General features: G+C 43.9%; 1 protein-coding gene across 2 annotated transcripts; it reads left to right on the top strand.

Moving 5' to 3' along the window:
• Positions 1-665: 665 nt before the first annotated feature.
• nup37 (nucleoporin 37) lies at positions 666-17,978 on the top strand (the record flags this gene model as incomplete). Of its 2 annotated transcripts, XM_083907300.1 has the most annotated exons (9): positions 666-821; positions 910-1,031; positions 5,156-5,228; positions 6,503-6,597; positions 14,435-14,525; positions 15,687-15,868; positions 15,964-16,014; positions 17,667-17,760; positions 17,846-17,978. In XM_083907300.1, 9 exons carry the CDS (start codon positions 666-668, stop codon positions 17,957-17,959), a joined length of 978 nt encoding a protein of 325 aa, XP_083763426.1. In that variant the 3' UTR covers positions 17,960-17,978. The 2 variants fall into 2 exon arrangements, with proteins under 2 accessions (XP_083763426.1, XP_083763427.1); XM_083907301.1 differs by lacking the exons at positions 666-821; positions 910-1,031 and adding an exon at positions 2,981-3,109.
• Between the last annotated feature and the right edge of the window lie 1,027 nt (positions 17,979-19,005).

Raw genomic sequence — 19,005 nt, 5'->3', positions numbered from 1 at the left:
ATACAATGCGCTAAACGGCAAAAAAAGCTAATACAAGGCACTTTGTTTGGCTAATTGCTAGCTTGCTATATACTCGTGTCTGAGCCATGTAGTCGTCACGCTTTCGCTGTCGCTGCCAGGGTTATGCTACGTTTAAGGATTGTGTGCAGATATTTACACACACTGATTTACGAAATAAACCATTTACGAGTTGTTCGTTTATTGGTCATTTCGGCGTGTGCAGCACGATTTCACAGGGCTCTGAAGTTAATGTCAGAGGGGGGGGGACATCTGTCTTCTCCCAGTGGCCACTTTAGCTATGTACTGAAAGTAAAGTTGAAGAAATGTCAAATTAAAAGCTGCTAGTTGGGTTTTTATGATTGCCGAATTAAAGGATTATCAATAAAGTTAATAGAAAATAGCATAAAGGTGTTCTAATGTTGTTGTATACTTTTCAGCATACACAATTATGTAAAATCAGTGCTTAAATGAATGAGGTCTGGTCTGGAATAGATGTATTTGTTATTGCTGTATTCCATTAATACAACCTTTTATTTTTGCATCACTTCACAGTATATTAACCAATGTGTTACTGTTTTCTGCAAATCACCGAATAGCCTTTTATTCTGATGTCACACAGTTAAATAAAGCACTGATCCGAAGGCACCCGAACTCCGGCGAACATCATGCAGGAGGACGCGAGCCGCAGCCCCAGCTACACGGTAGCATGCGAGGACTACGTTCACGTGGTGGAGTTCAGTCCTTTCGCCTCGGGAAGTCCCGCCTCTCTTTTGGCCTACGGTGGAAACCAGTACGTGGTGGTGGGCACGTGCATCTTCCAGGTGAGGCAACGCAGCACAGCGTTTTGCTGGTTATCGGTGCATTTGTGTTTGTGTTTATTACAAACACGCAAACGCTTCTTCGCTGCAGGAGGAGGACGTGGAGGTCGAGGGAGTCGAGTTCAACGTCCTCCGAGCGTTCCACCACGACCTGCGCGTCGACGCTCTCGCCTGGAGTCCGGAATCACGACTGGACAGGATACCCACGATCAGGTACGACTCTTGATGTCAGAAAGTGTACTTGGAAGTCTCAAATAGACATCGACTACAACTTATATTTTCAACAAATGTCCTACTTTTGAGCTAGAAACACTTCCATTTAGTATTTATTTCAAATATATTCAAATTATATCATAAGCAGTACAATAAAAAAAACACCCCAGACTGTGAGCAACCGTGTTCCACTGATGATTTCTTACCTTCGACGTATCAGGTTTTTCTTCTTTGTTACTGCCGTAAATCTTAAACTTGGATTCATCATCAGATCAGGTTTTTTTTTTTTCTGTCATCCTCAGTGAAATGCTGGTATTTCTTAGCCCACCCCAAACATTTGGCCTTTCTTTCCCCCTCCTCCTCCTCTCCTAAGACATGGTTTAAAAAACTGCTACTTTTTTGACCAGTAAAAGACGGCCTTGTTTTAAAACATTAATGTGCTGACTGTGTGTTCTTCTATGGAGAAGGTTCCTTTTTTAAGAATCTAATCGTTGCGTTGGAGACCTCCACGAAGATCCCCGTGAGATACCTGTGCTGCGGCCATGACTTTAACGAAATCTCTGAAAATAACAAATTGACGACTGACACGTTCACTTAACTCTGACATTTTCCGTCTCCTGTCACAAAACCTTTTTTTTTTTTTATCTCTTTTTGGGTGAAATATTTAGAAAAAAAAATTGGGAATATTTTTTTGAAAAACAAATATTTTGAAATGTATTTTTTTGAAAAAAATATTTTGACTTTTTTTCTTGAAAAAAATATTTGGGGATTTTTTTCCGGAAATGATTTTTGGGGGATCTTTTTGAAAAAAAAAAATTTGGGAACAAATATTTTGAAAAAAAATTTTGGGAACAAATATTTTGAAAAAGAAATTTGGGAAAAAAATATTTAGAATTATTTGGGGAAGTTTTTTGAAAAATGTATTTTGAATTTTTTTTTTCTTTCTGAAAAAAATGTTTTTTTTGGGCAAATGTTTTTTTGGGGAACAAATATTTTGAAAAAAATTTGGGGGGAATTTTTTTTCAACATTTTTTTTCAACATTTTTCTGAAAAAAATAATATTTTGGGCAAAAATATTTTGTGAAAAAAATATTTGATTTAAAAAAAAAAATCAGATTAATCGAGGAATAATCGTTAGAATACTCGATTACAAAAATATTCAATATCTGCAGCCCTAGTAAGCTACATTAAATCGGCTAACGTCAATGTTGACATTAGCGTGTGCCAGCAGCGTTAGCAACTGGATGCTATCGGCTCAGATGCCGAATCATTGAGGACGTGCTGTTGTGGTTACGCCAGTTGTCGTTTACAGTGGTTACACTGCACCTTGTTGGCTTCTTGTTTGTGAACAATCGTGAAATGGTCCCACACTTTGGACATTTTCTAAAGGATTAGCAAAACCCCGCAGACGTACTTCACTTCCACATCGGAAACCTGACAATCACGTCTTTCGGCACAGCGGGGGATTCATTGGCAAACATTCGCCGTCGTGGCACAGCGGCCGGCCGCGCTGTGTGAAAGCAGCCATCACTGTCACACGCTCGCAGCTGCCGGGGACGCGGGCCAAGTTGTTTCAGGTGGCCTTGGACAGGAGGGAAGTAGCCTAACCCTAGATTGTTAGAAAGCAAGAGTTTCCTTTTAATTGGAGCGCTGGATGGGAAGGTTTCCGTCGTCTCTCCGGTGGTGTTTAGGCTTTCTGTAATTGAAAAGGAAAGGCAACGATAATTCCTAGCCTTCTGTGGTTTACTCCACAGGGCCCTCGAGCCAGCGCCGTGACGTGCGCACATGTTATTGCGCTGATGGCTGCCCGCTCGGGTTCCATCCCTCCCTTCGATCTGCATGTAATCGTGCCTTCCAGGAAAAGTACAGCGTTCTCACAGGCCTGCTGCCTTGAGCAGGGGCCCAGAGAGAGTGAGAGAGTGCGAGAGGGGAGGAAAGAGGGGGGAGATCGAGCTACTGAGCTGCCACTGACCACCGCGGCGGCAGCATGAAATGCGAACAAATCAGAGAAAGAGGGGCTGTGAGAGAGCGTTGGGAGCAACGTGCAGAAATATTCATATACGCCAAATCAGCAACTTGTATGTATGGTTTATGGATGCGACGTCGTACACTTAACGCAGAGTCAATGGTTTTTAAAGCTCTTATAAAGATGAAAAAATGGCATTTATTGCTAATAGACCAGGAAGATAAATGCACCTCTTGGCGTTTCCCCATAAATGGGGTCAGAAGTTTAATTTCTGCCAAGAATAAAGCAGAAGAATTCGGGATTAAATGGGTTTTGTTGACGAGTGGTAATCCGGTATAGGATCCCCTTTAAAGGTCAACAAGTAAAACTGTAAATCCTCTCATTTAAACTTCAGTTAAAGCCCCAGTTTTACATCCCCTTAGCTGGAATAGTATCACGTGACATCCACTGTCATTAATTATGCATTACAGTAAAATCTGCTGTCTCATGACTGATGGCAGAGACGGATTACAAAGCTCTAAAAGAGTGAAGAACTGTTGCGAGTAGAAAACACAATATCATCTGCATAGAGTTTGACTTTTCTCCAAACCTGAGCTAAGTTTTTGGTTATATTTTGTTATTAATACTTATTTTAGTTGACTTTTCACCTGCCAAACATGATAGTGAAGTGTTTGTAGCCAGTCATTGCTTCCCTGAATCCTCTGTTTTTATGTTTTATGCTAACTGTTGCAAGTAGAAAACACAATATCATCTGCATAGAGGTTGACTTTGCTCCGAACTGTGGCTAAAATACTTAAATAAATCTGATAAAGTGATGTTTTTTGATTACATTTGGTTATTTATACTTATTTTAGTTCACTTTCCACCTGCCAAACATAATAGTGAGGTGTTTGAAGCCATTTTTATTATTATAAAATAGACCCGTTGCTTCTCTGAATCCTCTGTTTTTATGCTAACTTGGATTTTATGAATATATTTTGAAAACCATTCAACTCACACCTTAAAAAAAACTTAAAATGAAATGTTTATAAGTGGAAAACGAGGCTTGTTTGTTTGTTAAAAAGGGTCGCTAGTAGGACTGCAGCTATGGAATTTTTGTTATCGCTAAACATAGACACTAAATGCAAAAAACTTATTATTATTATTATTATTATTATTAATAAAAGGTTTTAAAAAATAATTATTTTATTTTTTTGAAAAAAAAATGTGGGGGGGGGGGTTTTCGAAAACAAATTTTTTTTTTCGAAAAACAATTTTTTTTTGGGGGTATTTCAAGAGTCTACACTTGGCAAAGACGGGTTTAAAAGCTATAAAAGAGTGAAGAACTATTGCGAGGAGAAAACACAATATCATCTGCATAGAGGTTGACTTTTCTCCAAACTTTGGTGGATAATACTTGTTTAAAATCTGATAAAGTGATGTTTTATGCTTATATTTGGTTAATTTATTCTTATTTTCGTCGACTCTTCACCTGCCAAACATGATAGTGAGGTGTTTTTTAAAATTTCATTTTATTTTATCACGCAGGATTGTTGGTGACCATTCTACGAAATGACTGACATTAAACTTAAACAAGCTGGAAAAAAACCGCCGTGCTCCAAAGTATAAGAGTAATTTGTAGGGGATAGAAGGTCCTAATATAATCTAATCTACTGTAGCAGTGAAACCCCGGAGCACATTACGGCTGTTTGTAGTGACTCTGCGCCAAAATCCGTCTGTGCCTGCGACTTGTGCGAAAATGTGTGAACCGCTGCCTGTTTATTCTGCTGATATGTGTGTGTTTTTCTTGTCATAAGTGAGTAAGTGTAATTGTGTGAATAATTGCAGGCACTGGTGTGTGTGTGTGTGTGTGTGTGTGTGTACTACGACTGATTAGAGAAGGGGGGGGGTGTAGTCCTGTTTTTTCTCCCGTGTTTATTTTAGCGCGCAATTAGAATCTCCGCGGCGGCGGCGGCCGGCTTTGCACTGATCGCCGTCCAACTTCCTACCACACACAAGTGTCAGCGTAGGCGGTTGCAGGTGTGTCCGTCGTGCGAGTTGTGTCATCTGTCATTGACGCCGTGCTCTCCGACTCTGTTTGGATGTGCTTTCTTTGTTTATTTTCACATCCTCACATCCTCTCCTCCTCCTCCTGCCCCCTCCTCCTCCTCTTTTGCAGACTGTGCACGGCGGCGGCCGACAGAAAGCTGCGCCTGCTGACATCTGATCTCCAGGATAGGCATGAAATCAAGGTAGCGCAACATCTGGAGCACATTGGCCAGAATGCTGCTCGTCAGCTGGCTTCAAAATACTTCTTTTTTTATTTTCTACTTAGTACTGACATTTGGTACTTAGTGGTACAGGAACACGTTCGATGGAAACAGGTTTATTGTTTATACGTTAGCGGCGTCGACGCTGGCTAGTGCTGGTTATCATCTGCATAGAGTTTGACTTTTCTCCAAACTTGACGTCATGTTAGCGTGCCGCAGCGCCGGAGTACAGGCACCGCTTACCAATTAGCTCCGTTAGCTCTGTTATCCCCGTTAGCTGCGTTAGCTCTTTAGCGCTGGTTGTCATCTGCATAGAGTTTGACTTTTCTCCAAACTTGACTTCATGTTTGCGTGCCGCATCGCCGGAGTACAGGCACCGCTTACCAATTAGCTCCGTTAGCTCTGTTATCCCCGTTAGCTGCGTTAGCTCTTTAGCGCTGGTTGTCATCTGCATAGAGTTTGACTTTTCTCCAAACTTGACTTCATGTTAGCGTGCTGCAGCGCCGGAGTGCAGGCACTGCTTACCAATTAGATCCGTTAGCTCTGTTATCCCCGTTAGCTGCGTTAGCTCTTTAGCGCTGGTTGTCATCTGCATAGAGTTTGACTTTTCTCCAAACTTGAGCTAAAGATACTTATTTAAATTCTGATAAAGTGAACAAAAACGATTAATCGGTTAATTGAGGCAACAATCGACAGATTAATCGATTAGGAAAATAATCGTTAGTCGCAGCTACTTACTTTGGCGCATGACGCGTTTCCATGAAGACTCGCCAGAAAAAGATGCTTGTGACGTCATGTTTACGTTCCGCGGCACCTGGAGTCCAGGCACTGTTTACCAGTTAGCTCTGTTAGATGGGTTAGCTTTTTAGCGCTGGTGATCATCTGCATAGAGTTTGACTTTTCTCCAAACTTGAGCTAAAGATACTTATTTAAAATCTGATAAAGTGATGTTTTTTTGTTCTTAACATTAGCGGCGTCAACGTTACCTAGAGCCGTGTTGCAGCTCTAACGCTAACGCACGTTAGCGCGTGATGCGTTCTCTTGAGCGCTACAAATAACCTGCGTACTGCGTACGCGTACCTCTGTTCTTAAAGTTTAGTTTTACTTTTTAGAGACTCGTTTTTTTTGACGTCACGCGCGTCTTTTTCCCGTCGGTCTTCGCGGAAACGCGGGCGTTCGTTAATGTGCGTTAGCGTTCCCAGCACTCGTGTTAACGCGTTGTTCTTTTTCTCCCCACCTCCTCTGCTGTCGCCTAGGTGATGGAGGGACACACCAGCTACATTAACCATTTGGTGTTCGAGCCCACAGAGGGGAAACAAATTGCTTCCGTCAGCGATGACCACACTTGCAGGTCCAAACCTCTCCGCTCTCTCTCTCTCTCTGTGTGTTTGACTGTGTTCTAATTTTCAGCTCTGTTCTCTGTTAATGGTGCAGAAAGTCGTCCCGTCTGTGTTTCCACAGTGAAACTCGATGCTAAGCACACACCGTTGCGCCCGGTGTGACTCGTGCGTAAGCACGCGGCTGCTTTATAGCTTTTCCTGGTTAATTGGTTAAACGTGGAAATCCAATTAGCCACAGAGCGACTTTTTAGTTTTTCCCCCCCCTCCTCTCAAAGGGGGACCAATAATACGGTCCCTTAAACTTTCCTTTTCAATTAATGCCAGGGGAAGGGGGGAAAAAGTGTGTCAGTAGTTAGGGTCAGTGATGGGACAAACACTGCCCCCTGCTCTCTGTATCAGGAGGCTGGATTATACACTTATGAGCCACTTTATTAGGTACAACAGACACCTCATTAGTCTGTGCCTTGATTGTAGTGAGTTATCTGTGTTTACATGTGTCTTTCTATCATCTTCAAATCCAACTTTATCTATAAAGCACTTTAAAAGCAACAACGGCAGCTGAAACGAGTGCTGTACGTCAGAGATAAATAAAGTATAAAAACACAAGGTCTAACAGAGCGAAAGGACATGTAGATGAAAAGTATAAAAACAACACAAACAAGCCACACAATAAAACACTTTAGACATCTTGAATCATCATTATTGCAAACGATTATTCGTTGATTTGAAATACTAACAAATGGAATTTAACGCACTTAAAAAAAAAAAAGTGCCTTTGAACCTTTTAAAATTTTGAATAAACCCTTTAAATTCACCTTAAAATAACTATAAATTAGTGATTATTGTGTGTATATCTTTACTAACTCTGCCTGTTTAACTTGGGCAGTCCTCTGAATGTCTCTGTTCTAAAGGAAGTCAGGCACATTTACGACATCAAAAGTGTTATTTTCAGAATAAAAGCCCCTGTTTTGTACAGACTTTTTTGTTTTTTTTTAATCGTTTGGGGCCATAATGGTAATCAACAGGATATTTTTGCCCAGAAAACTTAAGCTCACTGTATATTTTCTCTTTTTTGGACCTTGAAAAATCACAGTGGATGAGCAGCTTTATGAGATACAGCCATAAAGTCAATGTCGAGGTCAGACTACGCGATATTTTGGTCTGCGACTGCTTAAATTGGTCGCCAACATGTGACAGATGTGGAGCACTCTGATCAACGCTTGTCTACATTTTCTTACATTTTGTTGACCAAGCAAGGAAACCAGTCGATTACTTGATTAATTGGAAAATTGGGATGAAGAACTTCGACCTGTGGATGGCAGCATTGCACCTCTCAGTGTACAGCCTGTCGGAAATTAGCTGAGGAAGATTCCCAAAAACTAGGAGGCTGGAACAGAAGAAGAACTTTGAACTGGAAGAGGAGGTAATTTGGTTGAAGAACTTGAAGAATCTGCGGAGAGAAACCTTTTTCCTGTAGAGGGCAGCGTTGCACCTCTCGGTGTGCAGCCTCCTGGAAATTAGTCGAAGACGATATGAAGTGGTGATTCCCAAAAACTAGGAGGCTGCAACAGAAGAAGAAGAAGAAGAACTTTGAACTGGAGGAGGACAACTGAGGAGACAGGAGGACATTTGGTTGAAGAACTTTAATCTGCGGAGAGAAACCTTTCTCCTGTAGAGGGCAGCGTTGCACCTCTCAGTGTGCAGCCTCCTGGAAATTAGTTGAAGAACATGTATAGCAGTGATACCTAAAAACTGGGAGGCTGGAACAGAAGAAGAAGAAGAAGAACTTTGAACTGGAGGAAGCTAGGAGGTCCAGAACTTGAATCTGCGGACAGAAACCTTTCTCCTGCAGAGGGCGGCGTTGCACCTCAATGTGCAGCTTCCTGGAAAGTATTATTATCATTATTAGAAGAAAACAAATAATGAAAAACAACAGTTAGTTGCAGCCTCGCTCCTCCATGCCTCTGATCCTAACACATCAGGTCATCCGAGATCACCGAGGCGAGAGCGAGGCTTTGCGTCGTCCTCGTCCTCGCCCTCGCCCTCCCCCCCCCCCCCCCTCTCTCCTCCGCTGACCGGCCAGAGAAAACAGCAGTGCGCGCTCCATCTGCTGAATGATTTAAACTCTGTCATGTTGAGAAAAATATGGGACGCCCGGAGGAAGACGGAGGGGATGGATCAAGTTGAACGGGAGACGAGCTTCCAGCCGGGGGCCCACACAAACCGAGGCTCGACGCAAGACGATGGAATCCTGCAGAAAGAGAAGAGAAGAGGGGGGGGGGGGTGGAAGCGTACGTCTGAGTGCGTGCACCGTCTCATGACCTCTCCATCGCTCTGTTGGCTTTGGCCGACCGAGCCTCTGCTATAAGTTTGCTTGAGCTTTGTCATCGATGTCCCCCCCGCAGTTGCGGGAACGCGGCGGGCCGCCAGCGCGCAACCCGACGCCGCGGCACCTCGGTCGGGGAGCTCCGACTCCACTTCCTCTGGGAAGTTTACGTTTTGTCTCCAATAGTCTAAACAACTCGTGGTGTGTGTGTGTGTTTGTGTGTGTGTGTGTGTGTGAGAGATAGAGCGCCACCTAGAGATCACAGGGGCACACTGCCAGGTCACCGGGGGATTTGGGGTTGACCGAGTTCACGGATGAACCCGGCGCGACTCGCACCCGCTGTGTTCCCGCTGCGTCATAAGATCCACGGGTTTAGAGCGCTTTGTTCCGTCCTCGGCGATAATCCCTTCTGTCTCGGTCTTTTCTCTTGTGCGAGGGAAACAAATTGCGACAGCTTGATATCCAACCTGTCCCGTGTCCTCCGTAATTAATCGCCGAGAAGACGCAAGAGGTTTCATTTTGGTCGCGTTATTAATGAAGGGACTGCGTCTGGGCTTAAATCACCCCGCTAGCTTTTGACTCGCCATCGGCCGAGGCTGACCAAGATGGGTTTTTCTAATGCCAGTAAATCTAGAATAACCTTCTGAGCATAAAGTTCATCAATCGATGAGTTATTTTGTACATAAAGCCTCAAAACCTCAAAATGATGTCCTTTAAAGGATTTTGGTTTGTCCACAAACCAAAATGATTCCGTTCTAATGATGGTCCTTTTTATTTGGAAGCAAAAAAAATCGGAAAATATTCACTTTTAAGAAGCTCATAATTATTGAAAATAAGCTGCAAACTGATTATACAATTTGTTTTAATCTTTGCAGCCCTAATTCTGTTTTCCGATTTTACCACCCGATGAAGCATTTTACAACATCAATATATGAATAACTAGACTACCCAGTGTTTGAAAGTGTGAATTTGAATTTAAAAAACGATTGACGATTCAGTCCGAACGGTTTCAATAATCGACATGAGCTCACACGTAAGAGTTTTCAGCCTCTTAAATGCTAATATTGTCCCGTTTCTTCGCTCCATATAACAAAGAACTCATTAAATGGGCTTAATTTTGGTTTGTGGACAAAATAAGATTGATATTTCGAGGTTTGGGGAACATCGATTAATCATTAGTTGCAGCTTTAGTTGTTACCGATGCTGGAATGGGAACTTGCAGCCGCTCAGTGGAACGGCCAGTAGGTGGCGACCTTTCTGTCACTGATTTGCCCTGTGATCGGTCAATGTCTCCAGTCATTGGTCCGATTACCCGAGCGCTGTGAACGGAGTCTAGAAGAGGAGCAGGAATCGAGTAATATTGCCTCAAATAAGTTGCCTACTCCACCTTTTAGCCATGACCTTTTGAGGTATTTTAGCGATTTAGCCTTTAGCCGACGCTGGAATGGGAACTTCCTTGCAGCCGCTCAGTGGAACAGCCAGTAGGTGGCGACCTCTCAGCCTCTGATTTGTGTCTTGAAGAGGTTTATTTTGGATTTACCCATTAATAATGACTCAAATAAGTTGCCTGCTCACCTTTAAGCCATTACCCTTTGCGATATTTTAGCAATTAGCCTCAATCCTTTAACGGTTTACCTTCTGTCGCCAATATTTTAACGTTTTCCACTGTTTTTCCTTCATACCACTCTTTTATAAGGGCTTTAGTTGTTACCGATGCTGGAATGGGATCTTGCATGCAGCCCTTCAGTGGAATGGCCAGTAGGAGGCGACCTTTCTGCCTCCGATTTGAGTCTAGAAGTGGTTTATTTTGGTGATTAATAATGCGTCAAATAAGTTGCTTACCCCGCAATTTAGCCTCAAACCTTGGGTTAGGGTTAGGGTTTGCTTTTAGCTTCTGTTTAAATCACTAATCCGTTGTTTTTACCCTTTTTTTATTTCTGATTCCGTCGCCAATATTTTAAGTTTTTCGACTGTTTTCCCTTCACGCCCCTGAGATTTTATAAGGGCTTCCCTGAACTCACCGGGTGTATGGGAGGGAAACGGCCTCGTCCAAAAAACATATCGCATGGGTTTTCAATAACCATTTCAACAGTCAAAAAGTGCAAAAGATAATGTTGGTGTTTCAAATCTAAATTAAATCTTCAGCAGGTCCGCGCGCCGATGCTGAGATTGGGTTGACCCTGCCAAGAAGCACTGGGATGGGGGTGGTGATATTGTTCTTTCCCTCCAGGGAGTCACCTTTGGTGATTTATTTATCTACGATAAATCGGATCACACGGCACTTTTTCTGCTGGGAAACACTGACAAACCTTTGATAACACAGCGCAGGACCGGAGTTGTCCTTTTCACCTCCGTTTGTACGCCGTGTTATTGGCCCCCCCGATGTTAGCGTTTTTTGATCGTCGGCGCGCATGTTTTTCACCTCGCCTCCACAGAGGTCATGTTTTCTCGGGGGTCGGGGGGGGGGGGGGGGGTTAGCCGGTGCTCTCCATTTGAAGGGCGGCGTGGTTGACCACGGTTTGGCCGTTGGTGGTGTAGCGTGCAATCGAGCCGCGCTTGGCGCGCAGACTCAAAGAACGGAGGCTTTAGTCGTTGTTTTCCTGGTGTGGTCTGGGGCTTTTTCGCCTCACCGTGGTGGAGTCTCTGGGCTTCTTTTCCTTTGCCCGTGTGCAGACTCGGCCAGGGTTTTTCGACACGGCTCTGTCCTGCTGCTGCAGGGGAGACGAGGCAGGGAAAAGCTGAGTGTTTACCGAGGTCTTCATCTGAGACGGGGCATGTCCTCCCCCCCCCCCCCTCCCCCCTACACCGCACCGCCGAGGACATCAATCTCTCCAACAACACACTTGACATTTAGATGGTCTTTGGAGGTACTTTTCGGGCTTTATTAGATGATGTCTTCTACATGACCTCATCAGTCAGCGCCTTCCCATGCTTCACAAGCGTTTGTTTTATATTCCCAGAAACACTTGCAGCCTCCCACCCTACCCTACCCTACCCCTACGTTTTTTTTTGTTTTTTTTATACTTCTAGTTCAGAGATCATTCAGATGTGGTTAACCCCGAAGATCCAGGGTCTCAGGGACCGCAGCGCTCTTCATCCAAGTGATTCATTACATCCGTGGTGTTTCTCAGCTGCCTTTTTTTTTGCTATCATAAGTCTTACTTAACTGCAGAATTGGCGATTTATTTTTTAATGAAGATTGGTCCTAATCCGCACACGGGCTTTGATTCATGGCTGGCTCGCGAGGCCCCTCTCCCCCTTTTTCATTTGCATACGGCGGGACGTCGTTCGGCGCTTCCTCGAGCCCGATGTGCGCTCTGCTGAACCTCGCTGTCCTGAATGTCAGCGGGGGCCGCCCACAGTGAAACATTTTGCTGTAATGCGAGTGGAGCGTAACGCCGACTCAGGCGAAGGCGATGTCCTTCTCCCCCCACCACCACCACCGCCACCACCACCGCCACCCTCCTCTGCTATCGTAGCTCAGTGTAATGTGAAGCTGGCGTTTTCCTCCCTGTAAGAGGAGTCCAGCATAAGTCTGTCTGTCTTCACAACTCAGGGCCCAGATCCGAGAAAACGGCCCCCGTCTTTTCCCTGGAAAAGCACGGTGACCCCGTTCATCACTTGTGCGCGCAGGCGGCGGCGAGATAAATTAGCAGCAAACATGGACTTGGATGAAAACAAGCCGTTCATCATTGCCCACAGTGTGCGCCATAAAGGCCTTGGTAGTCGTCTTTCTTGTGCCGAACCACAAAGTTAAGCTTGAATTCAGCAGAACAACCCGACGCCTTGTTTTTTTTAGAAAAGAATATATTGGCGTACGGTAACGTAATGTCCTAATTTTTTTTTAAGGAAAGTTACTTTTTTCAATCAGAATCAGAAATACGCTCTATACATTGTTAAAGTAGTAAACGACGATTCTAGCTGCAAACGTCTGGTTTTTAATGGAATATGTACATAGGTGTATAGAGGCCCATTTCCAGTGTTCTAATGGTACATTGGGTTTGCTAATGGCTAATGGATGATTTTATTATTATTCCATGACGTCTGACTGGAAAAAGACGTGCGTCACTTGGAAATGTCCTAATTTTTGAAGGAAATGCCCTTTTTTCCATATAATATATAACATTAAATGAATCAGAAATGCACTCTATACATTGATAAAGTGGTAAACGACGATTCTAGCTGCAAACGTCTGGTTTTTAATGGAATATGTACTGTGCATAGGTGTATAGAGGCCCATTTCCAGTGTTCTAATGCTACATTGTGTTTGCTAATCGCGTTAGAAGGCTATTGGATGATTAGGAAATAGTGCTGGGCACGAGCTAACGGCGTCAACGTTGACGCGTGACGAGTTTCCATGACGACTGACTGGGAAAAGACACGCGTGACGTCTTGTTTACGTGCCCCGGCACCGGAGTCTAAGCACCGTTTACCAGATAGCTCCGTTAGCTGTGTTAGCTCCTTTAGCGCCGTTAGCGTGCCTACAGTCGAAAAGAGCAGCGCTAACAAATAACCAGTTGCTGCGTATGTGTGCCTCCGTTTTTAAAGTTTAGCGTTACTATAGAGACTCATTTTAACAACACGACGTCGCGCATGTCTTTTTCCGGTCAGTCGTCATGGAAACGCGTCGTGCGCTAACGTGCCCGGCGCTATTAGAAAACCCTTTTGCTGGTTCTTTGACAAAGGGCAAAGTGATTATTTCTTGTCGATGTTTTAACTATATTTTCTATTCATTTCGCAACTCTTTTTTTATGAATAAAAGTGCGACTTTTGATCGGAAAACAAAAACAAATTGTATGGGTGACCCCAAACTTTTTGAAACGGTAGTGTATATGTGCGTCAGGGTCACGACACCTTTTTCTCAGGATGATGAACGGTGATGTTTTTGGAATGAATGCAACCTTTTTAGAGAGGCGTTCAAGGTCCCGTGCTATATTTAGACTCCTTGTTTTTAATTAATTGGATTTTTGGCAAAGAGCGGTTTCACATATCAAGTAGAATTAGTGCCCCAACATGACTAATTAGAGCTGATTTAAAGCCCCGTGTTTGTTTCGCCCCTTGCGGTAATGAGAGCGTTTTTGCAGTGAATTCTCACAGCACTACTTTTTTTTTTTTTCACTTCCCACCAAACTCAAATTAAAGTTAAAGAGTTGATGTTCAAAAGTCTCAGCTTTGTTGTTTTTTTACGTCCGTCAAATTCTGTCATCGTCAGCATTTGGACTGAAAGTGTTGCTCAAGCGCGTCTCAAGACTGTCACGCTAAATACTTGACACTTAAAAAAGCTATTTTATTTTGAAAATCCTGTCATTTTTCAAACCATATTTCGCGGTTGTCTTCCAATAAAGTGACTACGCAGTAATTGTACCGTATGCTCATTACGGCGTCGCTAAAACGACACACCTAGCGCTGCTTTAGACCGTTTCAGGTTGTTGTTTGTTGGTTGTATTTCTAATGCGCCGTCTCCTCGGCTGTGCTGCGTTTCATCTGCGTTCTTTTTTTAAAAACTTAATTTATCTGTGCAGGGTGTGGGACCTGGATGGAAATGAAAGCACCACGTTCAGACTTCGCTCTCCTGGAGTCAGCGTGTGCTGGCACCCGGAGGAAGTGTGTAAGGTAGGAGAGAGTTTTTTGTTTTTGGAGTTTCAGTCGTTATTCGACGTCGTTTTTCGGAAAACTTTCCCCAAATTTTTTTTTGAAATCCTCCGCCAACAGTGCTACGTTGGCGTTCTTTCAGCGTCAATGGCAACCAGGCTCCCATTGGACGATACCAGCTATGGCTGAGCGATTTTGTATAAATATCGAATTCCGGTTATTTTTGACCGGAATTGTGATTGCGATGTGATTCGCGATATCAGAGGGAATGGCAATTTTGACATCATTATTCTAATTTTCAAAATGTGCATAGATCGAGACAGTAATTAATTTAAAATTATATTTTGGCTTTAAAAAAATATTGCGCCTCTTACGATTTTAGATAAGAGTTTGAGTAATTGCTCTAATGCCACTTTATCCACTTTATCACTATGTTTTAGCCTCTGTTTTCCTACAAAATGAACATAATGTTCTACCAAAGAAGAGCTGAAGCTAGCAATTGAGACGATTAACTCTTTTGAAGGTGTTCTCAATCAAAATGTGAAGTCCATTCAAACGGACTTCTTTCTGGAGCTAGCGGAGTCGCCCCCTGGTGGCTGTTCATTATCTTTTACGGGGTTCCCTTTTTGTGAACTCGATGAATCTCTATAAATTGAGTAATAATTTGGTCCGTAAAATGTTGATTTTTTTGTGTTTTTCAGTCCTGGAAAACGATGAAGTTCTCGAATTTGAATTTGTCCACTGAACAAAATGATGCACTGTAATTGATTTCTTTGCAGAGGAACCAGAAAATATTCTCAAACCAATTTATTGATTCAGCACGAGACTCTTGTATTGTAGCCTGACTCTTCAACCCTAGAATATTCAGTGCTGGAATGGAAATGTGGCTGAAATTATTGAGGCCAAATAACAAAAAATGTTTAAATGGGCCATTATGGCGGTTAAAATATGCAAAAAAAGGACACTCAGAAATCTACGTATAATAATAATATTAACGAATACTTATTTTGCAGTACTGCCCTTTGTTAGTGTTGCAATGTGCTCATGACTTTTTCCTTTCTCTACTATTACACACTGGGACAGGCTCCAGTCCCTGGATATTAAAGGAAAAAAAAAGATGGATGAATAGAAATATCATGTTTAATAACTGGCCCAGGAGCTAATGTTTGTTCTGCTCTGCAGTTAATGGTGGCGGAGAAGAAGGGCACGATCCGTTTCTACGACCTGGTCACGCAGCAGGCCATCCTGTCGCTGGAGTGCGGCCAGTCGCCGCTCACGTCGGCCGACTGGTGCCTCACCAACACCATCAAAGTGGGCGCCGTGGCCGGCCACGACTGGCTCATCTGGGACATAACTCGCTCCAGGTGAGCTTTGCGAGCGAAAACGTTATTGATGAGCGACGATGCTTGGCCGGGCGCGCGAGATGAAGTCCTCAACCATGTGCTCGTTATTCTTGCAGTTACCCGCAAGAAAAGAGACCGGCGCACGTCGACAAAGCACAGTCGTTCAAGTAAGGACATTTTTTTCATTAACTTCCACTCAGAATATCTATCATTTAGGCGAGACGTGAACTGATGTGACCTACCTCCTGAGGGTCTCTCGGAGTAGCTAACGTTACAGGCGCGTACGTATTAAATATGAATGCATCAATTTAAGGAAGTTTAGGTTTCATTTTTCAACACAGAAGTGAACTAAACCGACCTCCCTAATTGGGAGTATGTGAGGACGCTTCACGGAGTATGTAAGGGAAAGAAATAAGCTGCTGTCAGTGAAATATTTCACTTAAAATACACGTCAAACGGCTCTTTATTCCGACAGCTGAGTATTTTTATCAGTTCCATGGATCTCGGTAGTAGTTGTAGTAAATCTTTTACATCCATTCTTGCTAATAAATATTGTATTATCAGCATATGTACTGTGAATGTTTATCTAAGGAGAAACAGATTTTTGGTGAACCACAAGGTACCGTTTTAGGCCCTATTCTTTTTAGTCTTCGCATGCTGCTTCTTTTGTGATCTCCCTAGCTATGCTGATGACAAACGACTTTCTATTAATGTATTATACACTTTAAAGGTCACATAGAGTGGTCCTGTTGCACATATATGTTAGTTATGGAGGTCTACTTAAATACATCAACTTGTTTTTATGGTCAAAAACCTCCCAGTTGCTGTAAACGAGCCGATAGAAATCGGTCTTTTCTGACGCCGTTTCCCAGTCGTGATATTTCAGACATAAATCTCACCCCCAGAAGACAGAGTGTTGTGATTGGCCAATACCCGGAAGTGACATATTCAGCACACACCTGCTCTCAGAAGCGCAGCTCCCCCCTCTGGAACGGTGGATGCACTGCTACTCATTATCAAAACATTGTTTTAACCGTGTTTAAAAATAGCTTCGTCACGACTCCCCGCCACAGTCCCTTTTATGACTTTGACCCGGAGTCAGACCCAGAGTCAGAAGACACTGTCGCTGGTGAAACACCTCCACAACGGGCGTTATTCTTCTTCTGCGGTTCAATGTACGCAACCGGATGTGCCCGGACTAGTGCCCGGAGCAGGACGATCTGCTGTTCAGGAGAACCGGTGTTTACGTAACCGGGACCGGGTTTTTTCAGAGATCTCGCTGAGCACCGAGATTACAATAAAACACAGCGTTCTCAGCAGTGGCTGAACTGTTTGTTTTGAACCTTCCCGGCTTCGTAAACAAGGTAATGACGCAGATACACACTAAAAAAAAACAGCGTTAATTGAAACTTCCGGTCTAGGTCCGCTTTAATTTAAGTTTATTACAAAACCACCCGTTTTGTGTCGGGTTAATGGAGGGGAATGCTAATTCAGTAATGGACAAGAACTTAGCCCAATGTTGGCTAGAAGGCAACCTCACTGACGGCAGCTTTACCCACAGACGGTAATTATCTATAGATGCAAGTAACGTCTGTCTGTCTGTTACTCAGATAACTGTCCCACAGGTAGTTTGACAGGCTTCAAACTTGGCAGGTGACCGACTAACAAAGGGCACTAGTGTTTGCTCTGCCAATTTGGCACCCTCTTTTACGCAGCACAGTCTTTCTGTGTCCAAAAATATCCACAAAAATAAACAAAACGGTTTACAAATCGATTCACAGAAACGGATGACATTCAAATGAACGTTTCCTCTCCTCAGGTGGTCTCGAGCCAACGAAAGCCTCTTTGCCACGGCTGGATGTCAGGGCCAAATCAGTAGCCAGTTGCTCATCCACCATCTTGGCCACCCACAGGTCGGTATCTTCGTCCCGATTGTTTTCCGTTCTCCTGTTCTTTGCCCGCTCGTCATAACGTGTACGTACCGATCTCCTTCCGCAGCCGGTGATGATCGGGTCGGCCGCCGTAGGCTCGGGCCTCAGCTGGCACCGGACGCTACCGCTGTGCGTCATCGGCGGCGACAGGAAACTTTGCTTCTGGATGACCGAGATGTAGACGTCCCCGTGCGGCGCGGATGAACTTCGGTTTCCTCCGTTTCTAATCTAGTACATAATGAATAAAAACAAATATTTTTTTGAGTATCTCCCGAGTTTGTTTGGTACCGCATGCTTGAAGAATTGTTGTTACTGTTGTTGTTGTTGTTGTTTTTCCCCAATTTCTGACACAGCCCCCTCCAGGTCAGCAGCAGCAGGATGGAGGGATCCCTCTGCGAAGGGCTCGTTTTTCCTTTTTCTCTGAAGAGCGAGTTGCATCAGTTTGCCTGTCATGTTCTGCCAAGAAGCGCTGTAGTTCAAAGGAATGCGTCGAGGCGTCGGTGCCAAATCTCCACTTCACCGATCAACACGACCATCTTACCACAGGTGCTCCCTCACTCCCTCTCCCTCTCTGTTTTTTTTACTCTGTTTGCCAGACTCGCTGAAGTATATATCTTTATATGGGTCGTTCCAGCGTCCACCTGCTGTGCATTGAAGGTTTTTTCGATGAGGGAAAAGCCAAGGGGGTCCAGCTGTTCCCGCTAAAGCTGACGTTGAGGAGCGGACGAAGGCATAATAATAGAAGTAATTCATAGCAAAGCTATGTTCAGGTCACATTAGAACACCAGGTTAGTGAGGCTTGCAAGGAAAGGAGCTCTATGAATCACCCATTAAGATGATTTTTATCAGAATCGATTACAATTTAAATGCTATAAAAATGTCCTATGTCGTTTTAATTCAGTTCCCCCCCACCCCGCGATCCCCCCCCGAGGTTTTTCTAGCCAACTCTGGAAAAATGTCTGGAAAGTCGCTCAGGAATTTTGTTTACATATTAAGATCTCAGCGGTGGGGTGGGAGATGGATTTTGGTCAGACGTGTTCGCAACAGCAGGAGAGGGAGCGTCCAGGTGAAGAGTTGAGCTCGGGTCAAGCATGCAGGGGACGGGATGCTCACCCGCGCTCGCTTCTTCCTGTGAAGGATTGGTAGCTTTTCCTGCCTTCTCGCATGGGCTCGCTCAGTCGTTCTTCGGAAATTTGACGGGAGGCTCTTGCAGGGAAAAGCACGAGT

This window comes from Microchirus variegatus (assembly GCF_963457635.1).
Source record: "Microchirus variegatus genome assembly, chromosome: 20".
NCBI classification, from domain to species: domain Eukaryota; kingdom Metazoa; phylum Chordata; class Actinopteri; order Pleuronectiformes; family Soleidae; genus Microchirus; species Microchirus variegatus.
The sequence above is the reverse complement of the archived record's forward strand: the minus strand, read 5'-3'. Positions and strand labels throughout refer to the sequence as shown.